This window comes from Oncorhynchus tshawytscha, unplaced genomic scaffold (assembly GCF_018296145.1).
Source record: "Oncorhynchus tshawytscha isolate Ot180627B unplaced genomic scaffold, Otsh_v2.0 Un_contig_588_pilon_pilon, whole genome shotgun sequence".
Lineage (NCBI taxonomy): Eukaryota > Metazoa > Chordata > Actinopteri > Salmoniformes > Salmonidae > Oncorhynchus > Oncorhynchus tshawytscha.
This window is the reverse complement of record NW_024609810.1, coordinates 143,182-166,344: the sequence shown is the minus strand read 5'-3', so window position 1 is coordinate 166,344 and position 23,163 is coordinate 143,182. Positions and strand designations below refer to the sequence as shown.

Genomic DNA, 23,163 nt, shown 5'->3' with positions numbered 1-23,163 from the left:
CAAACAGTTCACTAACTGTCACCCCTCAGGACGAGAAGAGGGTGGGTATGCTGTGACATACAGTTCACTAACTGTCACCCCAGGACAGGACGGGTATGCTGTGAGCAGAGGGTCACCCCTGGGTATGCTGTGACATACAGTTCACTAACTGTCACCCCTCAGGACGAGCAGAGGGTGGGTATGCTGTGACATACAGTTCACCCCTAACTGTATGCTGTGACCCCTCAGGGACGAGCAGAGGGTGGGTATGCTGTGACAAACAGTTCACTAACTGTCACCCCTCAGGACATACAGAGCAGAGGGTGGGTATGCTGTGGGTATGCTGTGACATACAGTTCACTAACTGTGACCCCTCAGGACGAGCAGAGGGTGGGTATGCTGTGACATACAGTTCACTAACTGTGACCCCTCAGGACGAGCAGAGGGTGGGTATGCTGTGACATACAGTTCACTAACTGTGACCCCTCAGGACGAGCAGAGGGTGGGTATGCTGTGACATACAGTTCACTAACTGTGACCCCTCAGGACGAGAAGAGGGTGGGTATGCTGTGACATACCCGGGACACTTGGTCCACATCGGGCTACATTTTTAGTCAAAAGGGTGTGAGTGATGGGTGCTGGGGGGTGCTGGGGCTCTCTGTGCGGTCAGAGGCAGAGCTTAGATAATCTAACACAAACAAAGGCCTAGAGGGTGTGGGGGTCAAACTGTGCTGCTGCTACTGGGAAGTACACAGTAACATGGTAAGAGCGCCGTACAGTAGAGAGGATAGATCACTTTGAAAGCACGTGCAGAGAGCAGTGAAAGCAGGAGATGAAGTGTACGGTGCTGTTACAGAATGTTCATGGTGTCTATTTTTACTGTCTGACTGTATCCATTTGTTCATTGTTTGAATATTTATTTTCATTTTCAACAGAATGTCCTTTTTTTTAAAATAAGCATTTAAATAGCACACAAAATGTACTCAGTGTGCGTATTAGGACTAAGCCAGGGCAGTGAGGAGGTTGTGAAAATCAGCATGTTTTCATGATTTTTTTCCAACTCGGCGCTCAGGGAGTGTGTGTGTGTGTCTGTGTGAATAGAACCTTTATCCACAGCTTTACTTACAGCAATAATGTACAGTGTGTGGTAATGTCTATCACACCTCCTACTCAACCCTTGACTAACCGCACCGCATGTGAAAAATACATTACCACTAAAGAAATGAGGTTCCTGCTAAAACCTGGTCTTTACCAAATGAGATTAGACAATTTTTAAGGAAATGGTATATTTTTAAGTGGATTTTAACATTGGAAGTAGTCGTCTTGAAAACAGGATTTTAGTGGACTAAGTAATACAATAGAAGCCTTGGAATTTGATTACAGAGTGACTCAGTAATGAGACTTTAAACGCTACAGACCTGTGAGCCTTGTTTCTTAGTAGCAATTGGTTTGAGGTCTTATAATGCGTTGTCATTATTCCAGGTCACAGTCTAACCGGGACATAATTATACATGATGTATGGCTTACTGTCAAACTGAGAGCTGATTGGCCGGATATGCCCATCCATCAAACCAACAACCTATCCATTTAGCTCTTGACGTGACACTTTAAGGAGTGTTTAATCCAATTGGTTGACACTAAAGGACAAGTTAAAATGGGCTGACTGTTCCAAGGTTAAAGTGCTGTTACTTCTTTGTGATGTTCTTGCCTTTTAGAGGCAAATTGGAGGGAATCAGTTCATGATAAATCACCTATTATTCATGTCTGTTTGTGTTCAGAAAGCCTTTCAAAACAATGTCAGCAATATCTTTGTAAATTATTTTTGTCATGCAAAGTCGTACACGTTTTGTATCCTCAGGCATAAGTAGGCAAATGATTCTTTGCAGCTGGTAAATATGGCTCTGGGTAGAAGTTGCCCCTAGGCACTGGTCTAGAAACAGCTTACTCTCCCAAAGTCTTAACCTTTACTATTAGAGGTGTCATGAAGACAGACCTTAGGTCAGTGTCTTATTCTCTGGGATATTGTGGTTTAGTATTGAGGGCCAGACAGTCTATTTACTTTCCGCTGTCTTTATGAAAAGAGCTCTGAAGGGCTTCACAGACCCCTCCATTGGTTACACATTGTCTTGCCATTAGTTGCCTTTTCACCAAACCCTCATTGTCCGTTTGAAACATTCATTGTCCGATCTAGCCTCAGGACTTTCCAGTTGCCACTCAATTCACTGGCATCTGGATACAATGGAGAGATGGGGAGGCAGCATTATTGTATAAGTCTATAGTTGTTCAGACATGTGTAATATTTAGTCCAAAGCTGTATCATAAGCCAGATGGCCCACTAGGGTCACAGAGAATTATCCACCAGTTCCACTTTTCTTTTTCTCCTAACTTTCTTTTAATTTGAGATTTTTACATTCCCCCTCTAATTGATAGAGTCGTTGTTCATTAGGGGGGCTTCACGCCCCTGTCTGCCCAACACACACACACACACACACACACCCACGCACGCACACACACACACACCCTGTCTGCCCAGCTCCTGGGGTGTCGCCACTGCACCCCCTGGGAACGATGACCCCTGACCTCTAACCCCTGTAGACCAGCAGGTCGTTTCTGTGGTGAACCCTGTGGCTGCAGGGTTATGGTCTCACTGAGTAGAAGTCCGCAGGGGTAGAACCCCAAGGCCAAACACACACAATACAAACTTTCCCACCAAAAACAGACACCAAAGTCCGCCATGCTATCCACCCATTTCAGCAGTTATATGAACCCTAAAAAAGAAGATATTGTCTGTTTCTTGTTTCCTGTTTTGCTTCTATTGCCACAATATGCTTTAGATGATTTACCCCAGTCTATTTGTGTTTCAGTGGAAAAGCCACTCTTCTCCAGCCAGGTCACCCATGATACAAGTCCATATTGGACGTCCTTCCATGTCTGAGGACGTTGGGAGATGGCATGGAAACCGGCCACGAGGGGCAACAGTGATCACTGTTACCTTAAGTAGGTTTCAGTTTTGATAGGGTGTTGTCTAAGCATCTGCCTCTGATTCCAAAGGTTGTGAGTTCAAATCCGCTGATAGAAAGTAGTTTTTTATATTTTTGTTTGTAGCCTATCCCAAACCTTAACCATTTGGAGTTGATGTCTAACTTGAACAAATCAAAGTTAATGCCTAAACTTAATCTTAAACGCTTCAAAATTTGACATTTGGAACAACTTAGAAATTGTACGTTTGAGAAACATGGATGAACGTGTAATTGTGAAGTGAAACTGTGAGAGCTGGTTGCTCATCCCTCCTCCAGGTTAATCACTATGAAATATGGATGAAAGTGTAATTGTGACGTGAGACTGTGAGAGCGAGTTGCTCATCCCTCCTCCAGGTTAATCACTATAAAACATGGATGAACGTGTAATTGTGACGTGAGACTGTGAGAGCGAGTTGCTCATCCCTCCTCCAGGTTAATCACTATGAAACATGGATGAACGTGTAATTGTGACGTGAGACTGTGAGAGCGAGTTGCTCATCCCTCCTCCAGGTTAATCACTATGAAACATGGATGAACGTGTAATTGTGACGTGAAACTGTGAGAGCTAGTTGCTCATCCCTCCTCCAGGTTAATCACTATGAAACATGGATGAACATCCGTGAAACTGTGAGAGCTAGTTGCTCATCCCTCCTCCAGGTTAATCACTATGAAACATGGATGAACGTGTAATTGTGACGTGAAACTGTGAGAGCTAGTTGCTCATCCCTCCTCCAGGTTAATCACTATGAAACATGGATGAACGTGTAATTGTGACGTGAGACTGTGAGAGCTAGTTGCTCATCCCTCCTCCAGGTTAATCACTATGAAACATGGATGAACGTGTAATTGTGACGTGAGACTGTGACTGTGCTCATCCCTCCTCCAGGTTAATCACTATGAAACATGGATGAACGTGTGCTCTGTGATCCTCATCCTCCTCCAGGTTAATCACTATGAAACATGGATGAACGTGTAATTGTGACGTGAAACTGTGAGAGCTAGTTGCTCATCCCTCCTCCAGGTTAATCACTATGAAACATGGATGAACGTGTAATTGTGACGTGAAACTGTGAGAGCTAGTTGCTCATCCCTCCTCCAGGTTAATCACTATGAAACATGGATGAACGTGTAATTGTGACGTGAAACTGTGAGAGCGAGTTGCTCATCCCTCCTCCAGGTTAATCACTATGAAACATGGATGAACGTGTAATTGTGACGTGAGACTGTGAGAGCGAGTTGCTCATCCCTCCTCCAGGTTAATCACTATGAAATATGGATGAACGTGTAATTGTGACGTGAGACTGTGAGAGCGAGTTGCTCATCCCTCCTCCAGGTTAATCACTATGAAATATGAGGCTGCGTAGCCTTCGTTTTTGATATGGAACTCCAGCACTTGAATGAGTCAGCAAAAATGAAAACATTACTCTCATAATCAAGTTTGACTTTAAAGTTTTGTTGAGGTCGCTATTAAGCCGTACCCAGAGTCAAGAAGTCTGGCAAAACATTATTAATTACACCAATGAGTAACATGTGATTTATAGTGTCAGTCTTTGGTGTCGGGTTAAGAGCAGTGAAAATAGGTATTATTAGTCTGGGTCTGCTCTTAAGTAGTGGCCATATAAACATAATGAGCTCTTTCATTAAGAACCTGGATGGAAGAGGTAGGCTGGAGGTAGACTACACACACACATGCGTGCAGAGACACACACACACACACACATGCGTGCATGGACGCACGCATGCAAACACACACGCTCTTTCTCTTTTACACACACACGCTCACACACACACACGCTCACACACACACACACAGACAGACAGACAGACAGACACCAGCAGCTCATCCCAGACTTCATTGTGTTGATTCTTAAACCATCTCCTTCACTCTTCATCTGAGCTGCTTTTCTTGGCATTAAACAATGTGGGCTATCAACCCTGTGCCTTTTTTCTCTCTCAAACCCATTCCCCTTTTTCCATTTCTCCCTCTCTCTCTTCCTCCCTCCCTCTGCATCCTTCTCTATTGGCATTTGCATATCTCTCCTTTCTCCCCTCTCTCGCTCCCCCCCTTTCCCTCTGTCCCTCTTTCATCCCCTCCCTCCCTCCCTCCCTCCCTCCCCCCCTCCCCCTCCCTCCCTCCCTCCCTCCCTCCCTCCCTCCCTCCCTCCCTATCTCCCCCCCCCTCCCCCTCCCTCCCTCCCCCCCCCCCTCCCCCCTCCCTCCCTCCCTCCCTCCCTCCCTCTCCCCCTCCCTCCCTCCCTCCCTCCCTCCCCCCCCCCCCCCCTCCCCCTCCCTCCCTCCCTATATCCGCTCCCCTCCCTCCCTCCCTCCCTCCCTCCCCTCTCCCTCCTCCCCTCCCCCTCCCTCCCTCCCTCCCTCCCTCCCTCCCTCCCCCCCTATATCCCCTCCCCCCCCCCTCCCTATATCCCTCCCCTCCCCCTCCCTCCCCCTCCCTCCCTCCCTCCCTCCCCCTCCCTCCCTCCCTCCGCTCTCCCTCCCCCCTCCCCCCTCCCTCCCTCCCTCCCTCCCTCTCCCCCTCCCTCCCTCCCTCCCTCCCCCCCCCTCCCTCCCTCCCTCCCCCCCCCCTCCCCTCCCCCCTCCCTCCCTCCCCCTCCCTCCCTCCCTCCCTCCCTCCCTCCCTCCCTCCCTCCCTCCCTCCCCCTCCCTATATCCGCTCTCCCTCTCTCCCTCTGTGTTTACATCGGTGTGTACCAAGTCAAGTGAAAACAACAGTCTGTTCTAATAGCAGCAGTAAGTGTACATCCCACCGCATTATGCATATTATGGATATGGAACGCCGTTTGGGTCTTTGCGCGTCAAAAAAGATATACGTCAAATACTGCACATCACGTAATAATTCAACACGTTCATTCATATATTATGTAGTTATTACACATTGATTACACTATCACCAGTATTGCATATGTCACAATGATTCACCGATACCTATGCTATGATGCTGGTAAAGTTTTGCCTGGTGCGCCTGCCGCTGCCGCCCTTCCCCAAGCTCTGGACAGTGATGGTCATTAAAAAAAGCTAACTAGTTGATAGATGCAAACAATGTTCTTCCCCAAAAGCATAGCAAAACGACATCTGTTTCAGTAGTGATAGTTAGCTAGCTTCCCTCTCTCGCTCCCCCCCTTTCCCTTTGTCCCTCTTTCATCTCTCCTCCTCTCACCCCTCCCTCCCTCCCTCTCTCCCTCCTGGCTAGCTAACTATCTAGATAGGTGTCATCATCTAAAATACCCCTAATTTATAAGACAGTTCTTATTTGATTAATGGTGATTAATGGTGAAGGCAAAACGCAAATTTCACTATTGTGGCTAGTCCTTATTGTGGCTAGCTTCACAACACAGAAACCGGTCTGGCCAAGCCATACTAGCCAGATGAAGCTAGCAGGCTGCTTATAATGTTAGTTTTGGGCAAAAGGGTTAAGTAGCTGGCTAGCTAGTTGTTTCAATAGGAGAACAACAAGTGTCTACCTAGCTAATACTCACATGGATTCCTAAATCATTGCTAAGAATATTGAAAATGACTGCAGTTTCTACTGGTCATTGTTTTCAGGCTGGTTGCATTGGTGCTAGCTAGGTACCAAGCTAAAGCTAGCTAGATACCCTGTATCAAAGATACCCTGTATCAAAGATATATCTGTATCAAAGATAGCCTGTATCAAAGATACATCTGTATCAAAGACACCCTGTATCAAAGATACATCTGTATCAAAGATACCCTGTCTCAAAGATATATCTGTATCAAAGACACCCTGTATCAAAGATATATCTGTATCAAAGATATATCTGTATCAAAGATACCCTGTATCAAAGATACATCTGTATCAAAGATATATCTGTATCAAAGACACCCTGTATCAAAGATACATCTGTATCAAAGACACCCTGTATCAAAGATACCCTGTATCAAAGATATCAAAGATCTGTATCAAACCCTGGCTCAAAGATACCCTGTATCAAAGATATATCTGTATCAAAGATGTATCAAAGATAAAAGATATATCATCTGTATCAAACATAAACTGTATCAAAGACACCCTGTATCAAAGATACCCTGTATCAAAGACACATCAAAGATGTATCAAAGACACTGTATCAAAGATAAAGACACCTGTATCAAAGACACCCTGTATAAAGATACCCTGTATCAAAGACACCCTATCAAAGATCCCTGTATCAAAGACACCCTGTATCAAAGATACCCAAAGATATCAAAGACACCCTGTATCAAAGATCACCCTGTATCAAAGATGTATCAAAGAGTATCAAAGACTGTATCAAAGATACCCTGTATCAAAGACACCCTGTATCAAAGATACCCTGTATCAAAGATACCCTGTATCAAAGATACCCTGTATCAAAGATACCCTGTATCAAAGACACCCTGTATCAAAGACACCCTGTATCAAAGACACCCTGTATCAAAGATACCCTGTATCAAAGACACCCTGTATCAAAGACACCCTGTATCAAAGACACCCTGTATCAAAGACCCTGTACCCTGTATAAAGACACCCTGTATCAAAGATCAAAGACACCTGTATCAAAGACACCCTGTATCAAAGACACCCTGTATCAAAGACACCCTGTATCAAAGACACCCTGTATCAAAGACAAAGACACCCTGTATCAAAGACACCCTGTATCAAAGACACCCTGTATCAAAGACACCCTGTATCAAAGACACCCTGTATCAAAGACACCCTGTATCAAAGACACCCTGTATCAAAGACACCCTGTATCAAAGACACCCTGTATCAAAGACACCCTGTATCAAAGACACCCTGTATCAAAGACACCCTGTATCAAAGATACATCTTTATCAAAGATATTTGCAAAAATGTTTGATCCTGCTCTTCTGGTCCTGACCTAATTTCCTATTCGGTCGAACAAATAATGCCTTATTACCAACGCAGTATTGTACAGCTTGACAGTGATCGTAATGGTAGCGCTTGGCTTGTACGTGCAAATTCAACACACAACATTCTATAATAGATTGTGTTATTTGACGTGTCAAATAGTCAAATAATATTTGACGATCAAATAGTGTTATTTGATGTGTATCTTTTCTGACGCGTAAAGACCCAAACTGTGTTCCATACAGCATGGCCTTTCTGTCCCTGCCAAAGTCAGCCAGTACATTCTGTCCCAAATGGCATCCTATTCCCTTTATAGTGCACTACCTTTAAATCAGGGCCCGTAGGGCTCTGGTAAAAAGTAGTTAACTTTATAGGGAACATGATACCATTTGGGATGCATTTCATATTTGTTCTGCTCCAGCAACCTTAATTGATGGCTTGTGTTTATTTCAGATGGTATGTATTACTAGTGCCTATGATGCAATACATGAAGGGGATATTCTAGATTCTTGTAGTTCTTTTTTGGAATGTGTACTTGTGTTGTTTAGAACGTTAAGTGAAACTATGCTGAGAGAAGTCTGTGGTCATTGTTATATAAACAACTGATTCTCCTAAATGTGAAAAACATGGCCTATTTCCTCTAACAGATAAGACAATGTTTAGCAATATCCAGCCAATGAAGAGAAGACAGATTACATTTCCATAAACACTATATCCATGGAAAACATGTTTGATGTATTTGATACAATTCCACTCCAGCCATTACCACGAGCCTGTCCTCCCCTATAAAGGTGCCACCAACCTCCTGTGCTATGTGTATTGAGTGAAACAGCAGAACAGGACATATAGTGGATGATGTAGCAGGCAGTCCCCAGGACATATAGTGGATGATGTAGCAGACAGTCCCCAGGACATATAGTGGATGATGTAGCATGCCAGTTGAACACCAGCCCCCTATCCCCTCTCCTCTCCTCTCCTCTCCTCTCCTCTCCTCTCCTCTCCTCTCCTCTCCTCTCCTCTCCTCTCCTCTCCTCTCCTCTCCTCCTCTCCTCTCTCCTCTCCTACCGACAGAAAGCAGGAAGGAGACGGTCTAATTTGAAGGACTGGACAATGAGTAATGATGCTACTCCTTCACACACTGAGAACTCAGAAGGCCCCGTAAGGGCCAATCAATAAAGACGGTTGAAGCTCATGATTAACACTGTATGTCTGCTGTTATAAAGTTGTCATTTGTGAAATTCCTCTTTATTCCACATTACATGTCTGGATTTGGTCTTGATTCCATGTAGTTGTAGAGGAGCTCAACACAAACCTGTCTGGCATTGGAACATGAAGTGTGTGTGATGCCAACGGTCCTCGATGCCAACACTCGGTGTGTGTGCCAACCCAACAGGGTGCTGCTGCTGGGATGGTGACTCATAGTTAACAGGGACACAGCAAGTTACCATGGCACCAAGTCGTGAGACTGTACCCACTAACCTCCAACCCCCGTCTTGATGTTCTGACATTCTAAGGCTCCGACTAGAGAGATCCAGATGCAGACACGGCACTTTAGTTTCAGTCTGAAGAAGTGAGTCAAAGTTAAAGTCAGTCTGTTACAAGTCAGTTCCCTCTCTCTCTCTCTCTCTCTCTCTCTCTCTCTCTCTCTCTCTCTCTCTCTCTCTCTCTCTCACTCTCGCAACTCTCTTCCAACTCTCTCTCTATATATGTCTCTTGTTCGTTCTGTCTCGTTTTCTCTTTCTGTCTCTCTCTGTGCCAGTAAACCTTTTTTTACATTTTAAACAGACTGTCCTAACTTTAACCGCAACTTGAAATACAGCAGATCAGCATGTCAGCTGTGCCAGTTGCTTGGGAGGCAAGATTGGCCTTAGAAAATGGAAAGGTTAGGGGCTTGGCGTTTCACAAACCAACTCAACCTGCGCAGAATGCATCATAACACCATGGCTGGCAACAAGATGGGTTGTGTCCAGAATAGAACTATATTCCCTACATAAGTGCACTACTTTTGAGTACATAGGAAGTAGGGTCCCATTTGGGACAAATCCATGTAGGCTGAGTTGTGTTTATTTACTCACAGACTCATAATAACTTCACAGGCCATTCTATTGGGCCCTGTTCACACTCAGGCTGTACAACTGATGTACAATGCATTTGACACAATGGTTTTGGTACAACGGAGAGTTGTTCTGCACAAACATGTTTACACAGCCATTATGGGGTGTCGCCGCAATGCTTGTGTAATCATTTTAGTTTAGAAAAACGTGTGCCAAATGCAGTTGTACAAGGTGAGTGTGGACAGGTGCTTGGGGTGCTAGGATGATTGTCAGAGCAGAGTGTAGGAGTGAGGATAGATTACACCCTGCACACGTTTGTCTGTTTCTGCTGGCAATCCTCACTGTTTACATACTTGGGGAGATGGTGAGAGATGTGGAAATCTGAAGCCATAGTGGAAAACTCAGTTATTCCAGTGGCCCTGGGGCTGAGGGTGGCAAGGTAGCCCGCTGGCCCTGGGGCTGAGGGTGGCAAGGTAGCCCGCTGGCCCTGGGGCTGAGGGTGGCAAGGTAGCCCGCTGGCCCTGGGGCTGAGGGTGGCAAGGTTGCCCGCTGGCCCTGGGGCTGAGGGTGGCAAGGTAGCCCGCTGGCCCTGGGGCTGAGGGTGGCAAGGTAGCCCGCTGGCCCTGGGGCTGAGGGTGACAAGGTAGCCCGCTGGCCCTGGGGCTGAGGGTGGCAAGGTTGCCCGCTGGCCCTGGGGCTGAGGGTGGCAAGGTAGCCCGCTGGCCCTGGGGCTGAGGGTGGCATAGGTAGCCCGCTGGCCCTGGGGCTGAGGGTGGCAAGGTTGCCCGCTGGCCCTGGGTCTGAGGGTGGCAAGGTAGCCCGCTGGCCCTGGGGCTGAGGGTGACAAGGTAGCCCGCTGGCCCTGGGGCTGAGGGTAGCAAGGTAGCCCGCTGGCCCTGGGGCTGAGGGTGACAAGGTAGCCCGCTGGCCCTGGGGCTGAGGGTGACAAGGTAGCCCGCTGGCCCTGGGGCTGAGGGTGACAAGGTAGCCCGCTGGCCCTGGGGCTGAGGGTGACAAGGTAGCCCGCTGGCCCTGGGGCTGAGGGTGACAAGGTAGCCCGCTGGCCCTGGGGCTGAGGGTGACAAGGTAGCCCGCTGGCCCGCATTGGTTCCCTCTCTCTGCCAAAATGTATAATGATGGACGGGGTCAAAACTAACTCTGGGAATGAACCGGCTGCATTGGTCTGTCTCTCCCAAATGTTTCTTTAAAGGCCCACTTTTTTATTTGAAAAACGAAAAGACGGCAGATTCCCAGATCCCAGATTTTAGATTTTAGTTTTCATGCTCCAGGAACCACCCATGTCTGTGTTCCTAATTTGATTCTTGTCAGATTTATATAATCCATGGTTAGAACCCTAACATGACGTCATCTGAGAGTGCTTAGTCTGCTTTTCACCTTATAAGACAGATAGCCAACTATTATCGAAGATACATACTGTAGCCGATATTCTATAAGAAAGATACTGCCATATGGCTGAGGCATAGAGTTTGGTCAGAGACCAGTTTAGACCCTCAGGGTATGTTGAAGGCGGTTTTGTTGTTTTGGGGATGAAGCTTTAGAAAGAAGAGAGATTGATAACCCATCTGTCAGGGCATCAGAGGGGAGAGAGAGGGAGAAAAGAGCAAGAGAGAACAAGTGGGTGGAATATAGATAGGGGAGAGGACGAGCGAAAGAGAGAATGTGAGAGAAAGAGAGATGTGAAAGGGAGATACAGTATACTGTAGTTCTGAGAATAAGATAGAAATATAAGTTGAAAGAGAGCGAGAGCGAGAGAGAGAGAGAGAGAGAATGAAAGTTTCCTCTGTGATTAGTCAGAAAGGTCCTGAAGTCGAGGACAGGACGACAGGTGCAATCTGGGAAAGATGGACTCCAGCCCTGAGGGATCGACAGACTAGCTATCCACTAATACAGATGCAGCAACAGGAAATATGAATTTTTGTAGGGGTTTATACATTTTTAAGAAGGGAAAATCAAGTCTGACATTTCAAAGTAGAAATTACGAACTTCAGAAGCCTTTTTAAACCACAAATACACTACATTTTTAGTTCTGCAACAGGGTGATCAAATTAAGATCCTACATCTGTACTAGCACTGATCAGAGGACATGTGTTCAAGGCCAACCAATAAGTTATAGAAGACGTGAACACACAGACACGCTCTCTTTCTCTCATGTGGTTCCGTCAACCCTCATCACCGTCTTATCATGTCATCTTTCTGCTGAGTCATATAGAGAAACACATGGAGACAGACCTGAGCACTTCTCTCACTCCCTGTCTGTCTGTCACCCACTAACTCCTAGTCCCGGGCCAGTCCCTGTCTGTCTGTCACCCACTAACTCCTAGTCCCGGGCCAGTCCCTGTCTGTCTGTCACCCACTAACTCCTAGTCCCGGGCCAGTCCCCGTGGGTGGAGCTTCATGCCTGTGGTTAGTTAGTTCCCAGCTGTGATGAGCAAGCATATACTGTACACACACACACACACACACACACACACTATAGCTGTAAAGAGGGCTATGACAGGATGGTTCCCCTCTCTCCAGGGCCAGCCACCCACTGCTTTCAGCTCAGTCTCCCTGTTCATCACAGCACAGCTCAATGGAAGTGAACACAGCTGGTCGTTAGTTACAACACTCAGCTGGCTAGATGGTGCCTGCACCGCATGTCATTTAAAAGGAATGTTCTGTGTTTAAAAACAGTCAGAGAGAGAGAGAGGAGGTGCAGTATCTCTGCTGTGTTCAACTAGTGCTAGCTGACATTGTTAGCTGACACAGAGTTGTTTACCTGGTCAGGTCATATGAGCAGGACAAACTCCTGGCCCCATCTATACCACATCAATATAAGTGGGATAACTCCTTGCCCCAGCTATACCACATCAATATAAGTGGGATAACTCCTTGCCCCATCTATACCACATCAATATAAGTGGGATAACTCCTTGCCCAAGCTATACCACATCAATATAAGTGGGATAACTCCTTGCCCCATCTATACCACATCAATATAAGTGGTATAACCTCTTGCCCAAGCTATACCACATCAATATAAGTGGGATAACTCCTGGCCCAGCTATAACATATCAATATAAGTGGGATAACTCCTGGCCCCAGCTATACCACATCAATATAAGTGGGATAACTCCTGGCCCCAGCTATAACATATCACATTCTTAGAAAAAAAGGTTCCAAAAGGGTTCTTCGGCTGGCCTCTTAGGAGAACCCTTTGGTTCCAGGTAGAACCCTTTTGGGTTCCACATAGAACTCTCTGTTAAAAGGGTTCTACATGGAACCCAAAAGCTTTCTACCAAAAAAGGGTTCTCCAAAGGGTTATCTATGGAGACAGCCTAACAATGACGTTCTAGAGAGCACCTTTTAAACTAAGAGTGTAAAAGAAAGGGATGTTAGATAAAAAATGTATTTTAAAACTCAGCCAAACAACTACTAGGGGCCTGTAACGGTTGTCGTCGGTGGAAGGAGAGGACCAAAGCGCAGCGTGGTAAGTGTTCATCTTTTTTTAATGAAACTGAACACTTCAAAATACAAAACAACAAAGTGAAAACCGAAACAGTTCTATCTGGTGCAGACACACAAAGACTGAAAATAACCACCCACAAAACACTATTGAAAACAGGCTACCTAAATATGCTTCTCAATCAGGGACAACGATAGACAGCTGCCTCTGATTGAGAACCATATCAGGCCAAACACAGAAATAGAAAATCATAGAAAAACGAACATAGACAATCCACCCAACTCACGCCCTGACCATACTAGAACAAAGACAAAACAAAGGAACTAAGGTCAGAACGTGACAGGGCCAAGTGGTGCCATATTAACTAAACAACTACAAGGGGCCAAGTGGTGCCATGTTAACTAAACAACTACAAGGGGCCAAGTGGTGCCATGTTCAACTAAACAACTGCAAGGGGCCAAGTGGTGCCATGTTAACTAAACAACTACAAGGGGCCAAGTAGTGCCATGTTAACTAAACAACTACAAGGGGGAAGTGGTGCCATGTTAACTAAACAACTACAAGGGGCCATGTGGTGCCATATTAACTAAACAACTAGAGGGGGAAAATGGTGCGGATGCATCCCAAATAGCCCCCTATTCCATATATAGTGCACTACTTTTGACCAGGGCCCATAGGGAATAGGGTGCCAATTGTCAGACTTCCATTGACCAGAGCCCATAGTGCACTACATAGGGAATAGGGTGTATGTCAGTGTGTGTTACATCGTTCGTTACACCAGTGACACACTTTTCATTAGTTCCTCACCAATAGAGAACAACACAGGTGTCTCTCTCTCTCTCTTTCTCACTCTCTGTCAGATTAGGTTGACACAGATCTAACAGCAGATCTCGTCTGATACCCATAGGGTCTAATGTGACACCAATGTACACATTGATATCAACCTTGCACAGGGTCACAGAGGGCTGCAGTAAGAGAACAATTAGTCTTATGTTGTGGAGGAAGGAAAACTGAGATATAAGTAGGATTAGCTAGGCAGTATGGAGGAGAAGACGAGAAGGCTAGAGGAGGAGATAGAAGATAGATTGGGAGGTAGAGCACGTCTGAACACAACAGAGCCTGACTGGGGTATTGCTGATAAAGATCCACTTAAAGTGTGTGGGCTTTAGTGGAATATGAGAAAGCAAGAGAATGTGGAACTGGGCTTTCAATGCCTGAGAGAGATGGATGAGGAGAGGAATAAGAGAGAGAGTGAGAGAGCGAGAGAGAGGGGACCGCAACACAATTAGACCCAACACATTGGAAAGAATTAACAAAAAAACTGAGCAAACTAGAATGCTACTTGGCCCTAAACAGAGAGTACACAGTGGCAGAATACCTGACCATTGTGACTGACACAAAATTAAGGAAAGATTTGACTATGTACAGACTCAGTGAGCATAGCCTTGCTATTGAGAAAGGCCGCCGTAGGCAGACATGGCTCTCAAGAGAAGACAGGCTATGTGCACACTGCCCACAAAATGAGGTGGAAACTGAGCTGCACTTCCTAAACTCCTGCCAAATGTGTGACCTTATTAGAGACACATACAGTGGGGCAAAAAAGTATTTAGTCAGCCACCAACTGTGCAAGTTCTCCCACTTAAAAAGATGAGAGAGCCCTGTAATTTTCATTATAGGTACACTTCAACTATGACAGACAAAATGAGAAAAAAAAATCCAGAAAATCACATTGTAGAATTTTTAATGAATTTATTTGCAAATTATGGTGGAAAATAAGTATTTGGTCACCTACAAACAAGCAAGATTTCTGGCTCTCACAGACCTGTAACTTCTTCTTTAAGAGGCTCCTCTGTCCTCCACTCGTTACCTGTATTAATGGCACCTGTTTGAACTTGTTATCAGTATAAAAGACACCTGTCCACAACCTCAAACAGTCACACTCCAAACTCCACTATGGCCAAGACCAAAGAGCTGTCAAAGGACACCAGAAACAAAATTGTAGACCTGCACCAGGCTGGGAAGACTGAATCTGCAATAGGTAAGCAGCTTGGTTTGAAGAAATCAACTGTGGGAGCAATTATTAGGAAATGGAAGACATACAAGACCACTGATAATCTCCCTCGATCTGGGGCTCCACGCAAGATCTCACCCCGTGGGGTCAAAATGATCACAAGAACGGTGAGCAAAAATCACAGAACCACACGGGGGGACCTAGTGAATGACCTGCAGAGAGCTGGGACCAAAGTAACAAAGCCTACCATCAGTAACACACTACGCCGCCAGGGACTCAAATCCTACAGTCCCAGACGTGTCCCCCTGCTTAAGCCAGTACATGTCCAGGCCCGTCTGAAGTTTGCTAGAGAGCATTTGGATGATCCAGAAGAAGATTGAGAGAATGTCATATGGTCAGATGAAACCAAAATATAACTTTTTGGTAAAAACTCAACTCATCGTGTTTGGAGGACAAAGAATGCTGAGTTGCATCCAAAGAACACCATAACTACTGTGAAGCATGGGGGTGGAAACATCATGCTTTGGGGCTGTTTTTCTGCAAAGGGACCAGGACGACTGATCCGTGTAAAGGAAAGAATGAATGGGGCCATGTATCGTGAGATTTTGAGTGAAAACCTCCTTCCATCAGCAAGGGCATTGAAGATGAAATGTGGCTGGGTCTTTCAGCATGACAATGATCCCAAACACACCGCCCGGGCAACGAAGGAGTGGCTTTGTAAGAAGCATTTCAAGGTCCTGGAGTGGCCTAGCCAGTCTCCAGATCTCAACCCCATAGAAAATCTTTGGAGGGAGTTGAAAGTCCGTGTTGCCCAGCAACAGCCCCATAACATCACTGCTCTAGAGGAGATCTGCACGGAGGAATGGGCCAAAATACCAGCAACAGTGTGTGAAAACCTTGTGAAGACTTACAGAAAACGTTTGTCCTCTGTCATTGCCAACAAAGGGTATATAACAAAGTATTGAGATAAACTTTTGTTATTGACCAAATACTTATTTTCCACCATAATTTGCAAATAAATTCATTAAAAATCCTACAATGTGATTTTCTGGATTTTTTTTCTCATTTTGTCTGTCATAGTTGAAGTGTACCTATGATGAAAATTACAGGCCTCTCTCATCTTTTTAAGTGGGAGAACTTGCACAATTGGTGGCTGACTAAATACGTTTTTGCCCCAATGTATTTCCCTCAGATTACACAGATCCTTCCATATCTACTGGGTGAAATATCACAGTTTGCCATCACAGCAGCAAGATTTGTGACCTGTTGCCACAAGAAACAAGCAACCAGTGAAGAACAAACACGACTGTAATTACAACCCATGCTTATTTATTTTCCCTTTTGTACTTTCACTATTTGCACATCGTTACAACACTGTATATAGACATAATATGACATTTGAAATGTCTTTATTTATTTACTGTTCACTTTCTATTGTTTATTTCACTTTTGTTTATCCATTTCACTTGCTTTGGCAATGTAAACATATGTTTCCCATGCCAATAAACCCCCTTGAATTTAACTGAAATTTAGAGAGAGCAAGGGAGGGAGGGAGGGAGAGAGCGGGAGAGAGAGAAAGGGAGAGAGGGAGGGAGGGAGGGAGGAGGGAGGGAGGGAGGGAGGAGAGGGGGAGAAGAGAGAGGGAGGGAGGGAGGGAGGGAGGGAGGGAGGGAGGGAGGGAGGGAGGGAGGGAGGGAGGGAGGGAGGGAGGGGGAGGGAGGGAGGGAGGGAGGGAGGGAGGGAGGGAGGGGGAGGGAGGGAGAGTCCTTATAAGCCTGGACCATGGGTCCATCCATGGGTCCATCTGCTGAACACGTGCCAGCGGGCTTTGACGGCACCTCCTGAGGAGAGGAAGGGAGAAGGAGAGAAGGAGAGAAGGAGAGAAGGGGGAGGGAGTGGAAAATATCTATCTTTCTATCTTTCCATTTAACCATTACCTCTCTCTGTATTTATCTGTTTTCACTGGCTCAAGACACAAGCAATCTTTTTCACTCTCTCACTTTCTCTCTCTCTCTCTCTCTCTCTCTCTCTCTCTCTCTCTCTCTCTCGCTCTCTCTCTCTCTCTCTCTCTCCTTCTCTCTCTCACTTTCGCTCTCTCTCTCTCCTTCTCTCTCTCACTTTCGCTTTCGCTCTCTCTCTCTCTCTCTCCTCTCTCTCTCTCTCTCCTTCTCTCTCTCACTTTCGCTCTCTCTCTCTCCTTCTATCTCACTTACGCACTCTCTCTCTCCTTCTCTCTCTCACTTTCGCTCTCTCTCTCTCCTTCTCTCTCACTTTCGCTCTCTCTCTCTCCTTCTCTCTCTCTCTCTCTCTCTCCTTCTCTCTCTCTCTCTCTCTCTCTCTCTCTCAAACTCTCAAACTCTCTCTCACTCTTACTCTCACTCACTCTCTCTCCATCACAGCTACAATACAACCACTGCTGCCAAAGCCAAGGTAATGGAAAAGAACTCCCCACTGTGTAGGAGCCATTCAGGGTTAAATATATTTCTATGTTTCTGTGGCCATTACTAGGCTGTAAAGACAGTATGTGCATCCCAAATGGCACCCTGTTCCCTACAAAGTGCATTGCTTTTGACAAGGGCCCATGGGGTGCCATAAGGTGCCATTTGGCATGCAGAGAGTGCATCAGAAAGCGCCCTGGAGCAGACTAGTTTCAGAGGAAAAATCTGTTGATGTTTTTTTCCTGAGCCATGGAACCTGGCTTAAATACTGCAGCGCCAAATTTGTAGCTCCTTAAAAACTTCTTAGGGGTGCCTCCCGGGTGCATTGCAGTGCTAGCTGGTCCACCAGAATTTCTGGGTTCGAGCCCAGGCTCTGTCTCAGCCAGCCGCGACCGGGAGGCCCATGGGGCGGCGCACAATTGCCCAGCGTCGTCCGGGTTAAGGAGGGTTTGGCCGCATTATATGTATATAATTGGTACCATTGGAAAGAAAACACTTTGAAGTTTGTAGAAATGTTAAAATAATATAGGAGAATATAACACAATAGATATGGTAGGAGAAAATCCAAAGAAAAACCAACCAAATTTATTTGGGGAGAGACACCATGCTCTTACAATGAGCATGTATAAGGGTATACTGACAATTAGCTCCCAGGACGCAATTCTTATGGCTTCCATAGGGTGTCAGCAGTCTATTTTCAAGTTTTCAGGCTTGTAACTTCCAAAACGAATAAGAAATATCAGTTTTAGTACAGGGACACAGTATTGGAAATTCGTGTTCGCGAGCGACATGAAGACAGGACGCACCTGCTAAAATTGGTTTCCTATTGAACATACTTTGTTCCGTAAGAAAGATTATAGTTTGATGACATTTTAAGGTATCTGAGGAGTAAATAGAAACTTATTTTGACTTGTTGAAACAAAGTTTAGGGGTAGATTTTCAGATTCCTTTCTCTGCATGTTGAACGAGTGGATTACTCAAATCGATGGCGACAACTAAACAGACTTTTTGGGATATAAAGAAGAATTTTATCTAACAAAACAACACTACATGGTATAGCTGGGACCCTTTGGATGACAAATCAGAGGAAGATTTTTAAAAAGTAAGTGAATAATTAATCGCTATTTGTGAATTTATGAAAAATATTTTGATGAGGGGCGCCATCCTCAAACAATCGTATGGCATGTTTTCACTGTAGTAGCTACTCTAAATTGGACAGTGCAGTTAGATTAACAAGAATTTAAGCTTTCAACCGACATAAGACACTTACATGTACCTAAATGTTTAATATCCATCATTGTTATGATTATTTATTTGAATTTCGCGCCCTCCAGTTTCACGGGAAGTTGTCCCGCTAGCAGGACGCCTAGCCCTAAAAGGTTCTAAATCAAAAGGAGTTACCGCAGGATTGTTTGAAAGTAGTTAGAATTATGTTGCTTCTCCTGAAGTAAAAGTTATGATTGCATTATCGAAGCAGGAATGAGAATATAGACTTCAAAATCATGGGAGCAAAAGTTATTTCTTGGGAGTAGGACTTTAGATGAGTTTTGGGCTTTACGTTTATGATATATTTTGACATACTTTATATAAAACTTAGCATTGCAGCATCTGTATATGGATGATAATAATTGTGATATGTCATAAGAGCAGGACCACTGATTAAGCCCTAGACAGCCATAGAGGGATGAGTCATTGGTTACATCCAAAACTGAACCTTATTCCCTGTATAGTGCACTACTTTTGACCAAAGTCACTATATAGGTAATAGGGTTTCATTTGGGACATAACCAGGGGAGTTCAGAACATCAGTTCAGTTTTGCACGTGCTTTTTTTTTTACATGTGGATCTCATTGGTTTTCATTGGGTTGAGCCTGTCCATTGGGTTTCTCACCTCACCAACCCTTAAGGTTTACATGGGAATGATGGAGAAGTACTCAGAACTAGTGGGTTTTAAGAGGGTAACTTACTAACTGTCCATCTGTTTTTTATACTGTTTTCATTTCATCAACTAATTTAAGAGATAGAGAGATGGAGAGAGGGCGGGAAGGTGAGTTAATGAGAGAGAAAAGAGAGAGAGAGAGAGAGAGAGAGAGAGAGAGAGAGAGAGAGAGAGAGAGGGAAGGTGAGTTAATGAGAGAGAAGAGAGAGAGAGAGAGAGAGAGAGAGAGAGAGAGATGGAGAGGGGGAAGGTGAGTTAATGAGAGAGAAGAGAGAGAGAGAGAGAGAGATGTGGGTTAGAGAGAGAGGTGGGGTGAGAAAATGTCACGGGGTAAGGGACTTGTTAGGATGGTGGTCCTATAAGGCTCTTGTTTAAACCTAAACCTGGGTGGTCAGGGGAGGACGGGATGGGGGATGCTGGGTTGACGCTGGTAGTCAGAGGGGCTAGCAGCCATTTCCTAACTACCCACTGTGACTCAGAAACACAACGGCTGAATCCCAAATCACTCCCTTCCCCTTTCCCTCACCCCTCGGTCCTCCATGCACAAGTGCCCCAAAGTGGAGGGATTGAAAATCATAGAGGATGTAGGGGCTAATTATTAGACCCTCCAATAGCCACTTCGGCCAAGCCAGCAAGGCTGCAGACTTTAGAGCCAAGTGCTGTCCCGACATGCACCACGATAATACAAAAGAATGGAGAGATGTGCCTAATTGTATGCTACCTGCATTTGTTTATGTCTGATTTTGAGACTTGACACATGTAAAATATGAAACACCTCCCAAATTAAATGTTTAACTGTTCCTGAAGTTTATATCTTGTAAAAGGACACGGGGAATTGGTTAAGTTGATGGGTTTATTGATGCCCACACCACTCTCTGGAAGTCACCCTCTGAGTTTCGTCAGTAACACGTGACAACGGAGGGCCCCCCGAGAGAGTTGGTAGGGGCGAGGGTGTGGTTTGGGATTCACAAAACTCCTCACAACACCTTCCCCCTGGCTGCAGCTTCCTGTGTGAGCAGGGTTACAGAGAGGTCAGAGTGCAGTTTGGCTGGTCTGTCTGACTGGGAATCAACAGGTGGAGGTAGAAATTGAAGTTGCTGTTAACAACAGATCTAGGATCAATTTAACCTCTGATCCTAACCAAAACAATAATATCTGAACTTGGATCAGTGGTTGGAGGGTCAGTGGGTAACTTCTTCCTACTCCTGGTGGGAGTAGAGACTAAGAGGGTGAAACTGGAGACCATTGAGGGTGAAGGAGGTAAATGATGGCAACCCCAGTCAAGAGCCAGTCAGACAGATAAGCCAGGCTTATCTCTGCAACATGAGAGCTACTGAGTGTTCGGAGTATTTAACTCAGGGTATTCTCGTTAGCCATAACCAAATCTGCAGGGATTCACAGAGTGGATTATGGAGCCCTACCAGGGTGAAGGGGGTAAATGAGGGCAGCCCCAGTCAATACCCAGCCATACAGGGTCACCAAGGCTCTTCCAGGCCAGGTTTATCTGTGTCATGTGAGAGCCATTTAGAGTATTTATCTCAGGGTATTCTCACGAGCCATTACTGAATCTCCAGCCAAATCTCAGCCCTCAAATCGTACCCCTTTCTTGCAGTCAAATGACCAAATCGCCCTCTAGTGGCCTCATGGGTGGAATGTTCTTAATATTTTTCATAATGTCATAACTAATAAACATTATTTAAAAACCATTCAGAAAATCCGGTGTTCCTATGTCAAACGGTTCTGCTATATTTCAGTCTTCTGTGATGTATATAAAGTGTAATATTGGGGTGCAAACTCAAAATGTAATACATTTCAACTCTATATCTGTCATGGTACAGGTGTCTTATTTTTTTAAAGCCCATAATCATGTGTGGGAGGTGTATACTTTTGTTTCAAATTAGATTTGTTTAATAACACCAAGAATCACTCTGTGCGACCCTGATTTAGCCCACTGCAATAAAATGTTAATTGAATATATAGTCCAGTCCTCCTGAGGAGACTCCCAGTGAGATCCCAAATAAAATATTTGTGTAGACTGCTCCCCTATTTCTTCACATAAGGTTAGAGACTGGAGGGAGGGAGGGAGGGATACATTTGGCTGCAGTTGTTTAAGACTTGGCAGGAGAATGTATTTCTGGTGACTGTCAAAACGATTTGTTCTCAGCCCTCCCAGAGCGAAAGAGAGAGAGAGAGCATCCCAGACCTTGCTGCTTCTTTTTTTCTACTCTCTGTTTCCCCTTTCCCCTCACATCATCTCTCTCTCTCTCTCTCCCTTGTTTTCTACCCTCTCTGCTCACTCCCCACCTCTCTCCCTCCCTCCTTCCCTCCTCCCCTTGTCTTGCCCTTGGCTTACTTAGCCCTTGGGTGTCTGTGGCATTCCACAGTGACCCAGGAGCTACGTGCTGTCAGACACTTCCTCCCAGCAGCCAGTGCAGTCAGCCCCCTACCGAGAGAGGTGAGTCTCCCCCTTCCTTCCTTCCAGCCTCTCAGCAACCCAGAGAGGTGAAATTACCCCCCCTTCCCCCTTTAAAATACTATTTCATTCCAGTCCCCTACTAAGAGAGGTGAGCTTCTTCCCTCCTTCCCCTGAGAGAAGAAGACTACAGTCGGTCACTCCCATGGTAACCGTGGTAACCGTGGCTCAGGTTGTGTTCCGGCCCTGAGGACTGAGAATGGGACGAGGAGGACGGGAGGACAGAGCGTTCTAACATATGTTATTAAGGTTATAATCCTGTGTACCCATGAGTGCAAATCCAAACGTTGTATCACTGTGATTTAAATCAGTGGTTTCGGACGTGCAAGTGGTCAATTCAATAAAATGACTAATTCAGCAACCTCATATTTGCCAAAGGTTTACAGAACCTTTGGCAAATATGAACACAAATATCTAAGGAGTAGGGAGGCTTGGACGAATGAACAAGAAGTGAAATCTTGTTCTGTTACTAATACAGGTACAGCTGGTGCGGTACACTGTCTTCGGACAGTTCATTGGTTCTGTGATGAATTTGGAGAGAAGCCAGGCTACCAGGAAGCAGATCTGGGTTCAAATAGTATGTGTTTTCTCTCAAATACTTGAAGTGTTTTGTTTGAGCCTGTCTAGAGTGTCTGACAGGTGAGGTTTGTACTTTAGGATCTGTTCGATTGGTTTATTTGGGCCAGGCAAGATCAGTGAAGAACAGCTAAAGTATTTAAGAAAACAAATACTACTTGAACACAGGTCCACCAGGAAGGACAAACTACTACTGAGGCCTGTTCCCTGTATTTGTGTTTTCTCTAAATGCCTTTTTTTGTCCTTCAGATTTCCCCTCAGAGGGTCCCCCCTCCTTTTCCCTCCCTCACTCTACTCCACTCAAACTTATGCATGGTGGAGTCCTCCAAGAAAACCATGA

General features: G+C 45.4%; 1 protein-coding gene across 1 annotated transcript; it reads right to left on the bottom strand.

Annotated features, from left to right (window-relative positions):
* Nucleotides 1–10,218: 10,218 nt before the first annotated feature.
* On the bottom strand, nt 10,219–11,025 carry LOC121845980 (basic salivary proline-rich protein 2-like). Its single transcript, XM_042318593.1, has one exon. It carries the CDS (start codon nt 11,023–11,025, stop codon nt 10,219–10,221), a length of 807 nt encoding a protein of 268 aa, XP_042174527.1.
* Nucleotides 11,026–23,163: the final 12,138 nt, after the last annotated feature.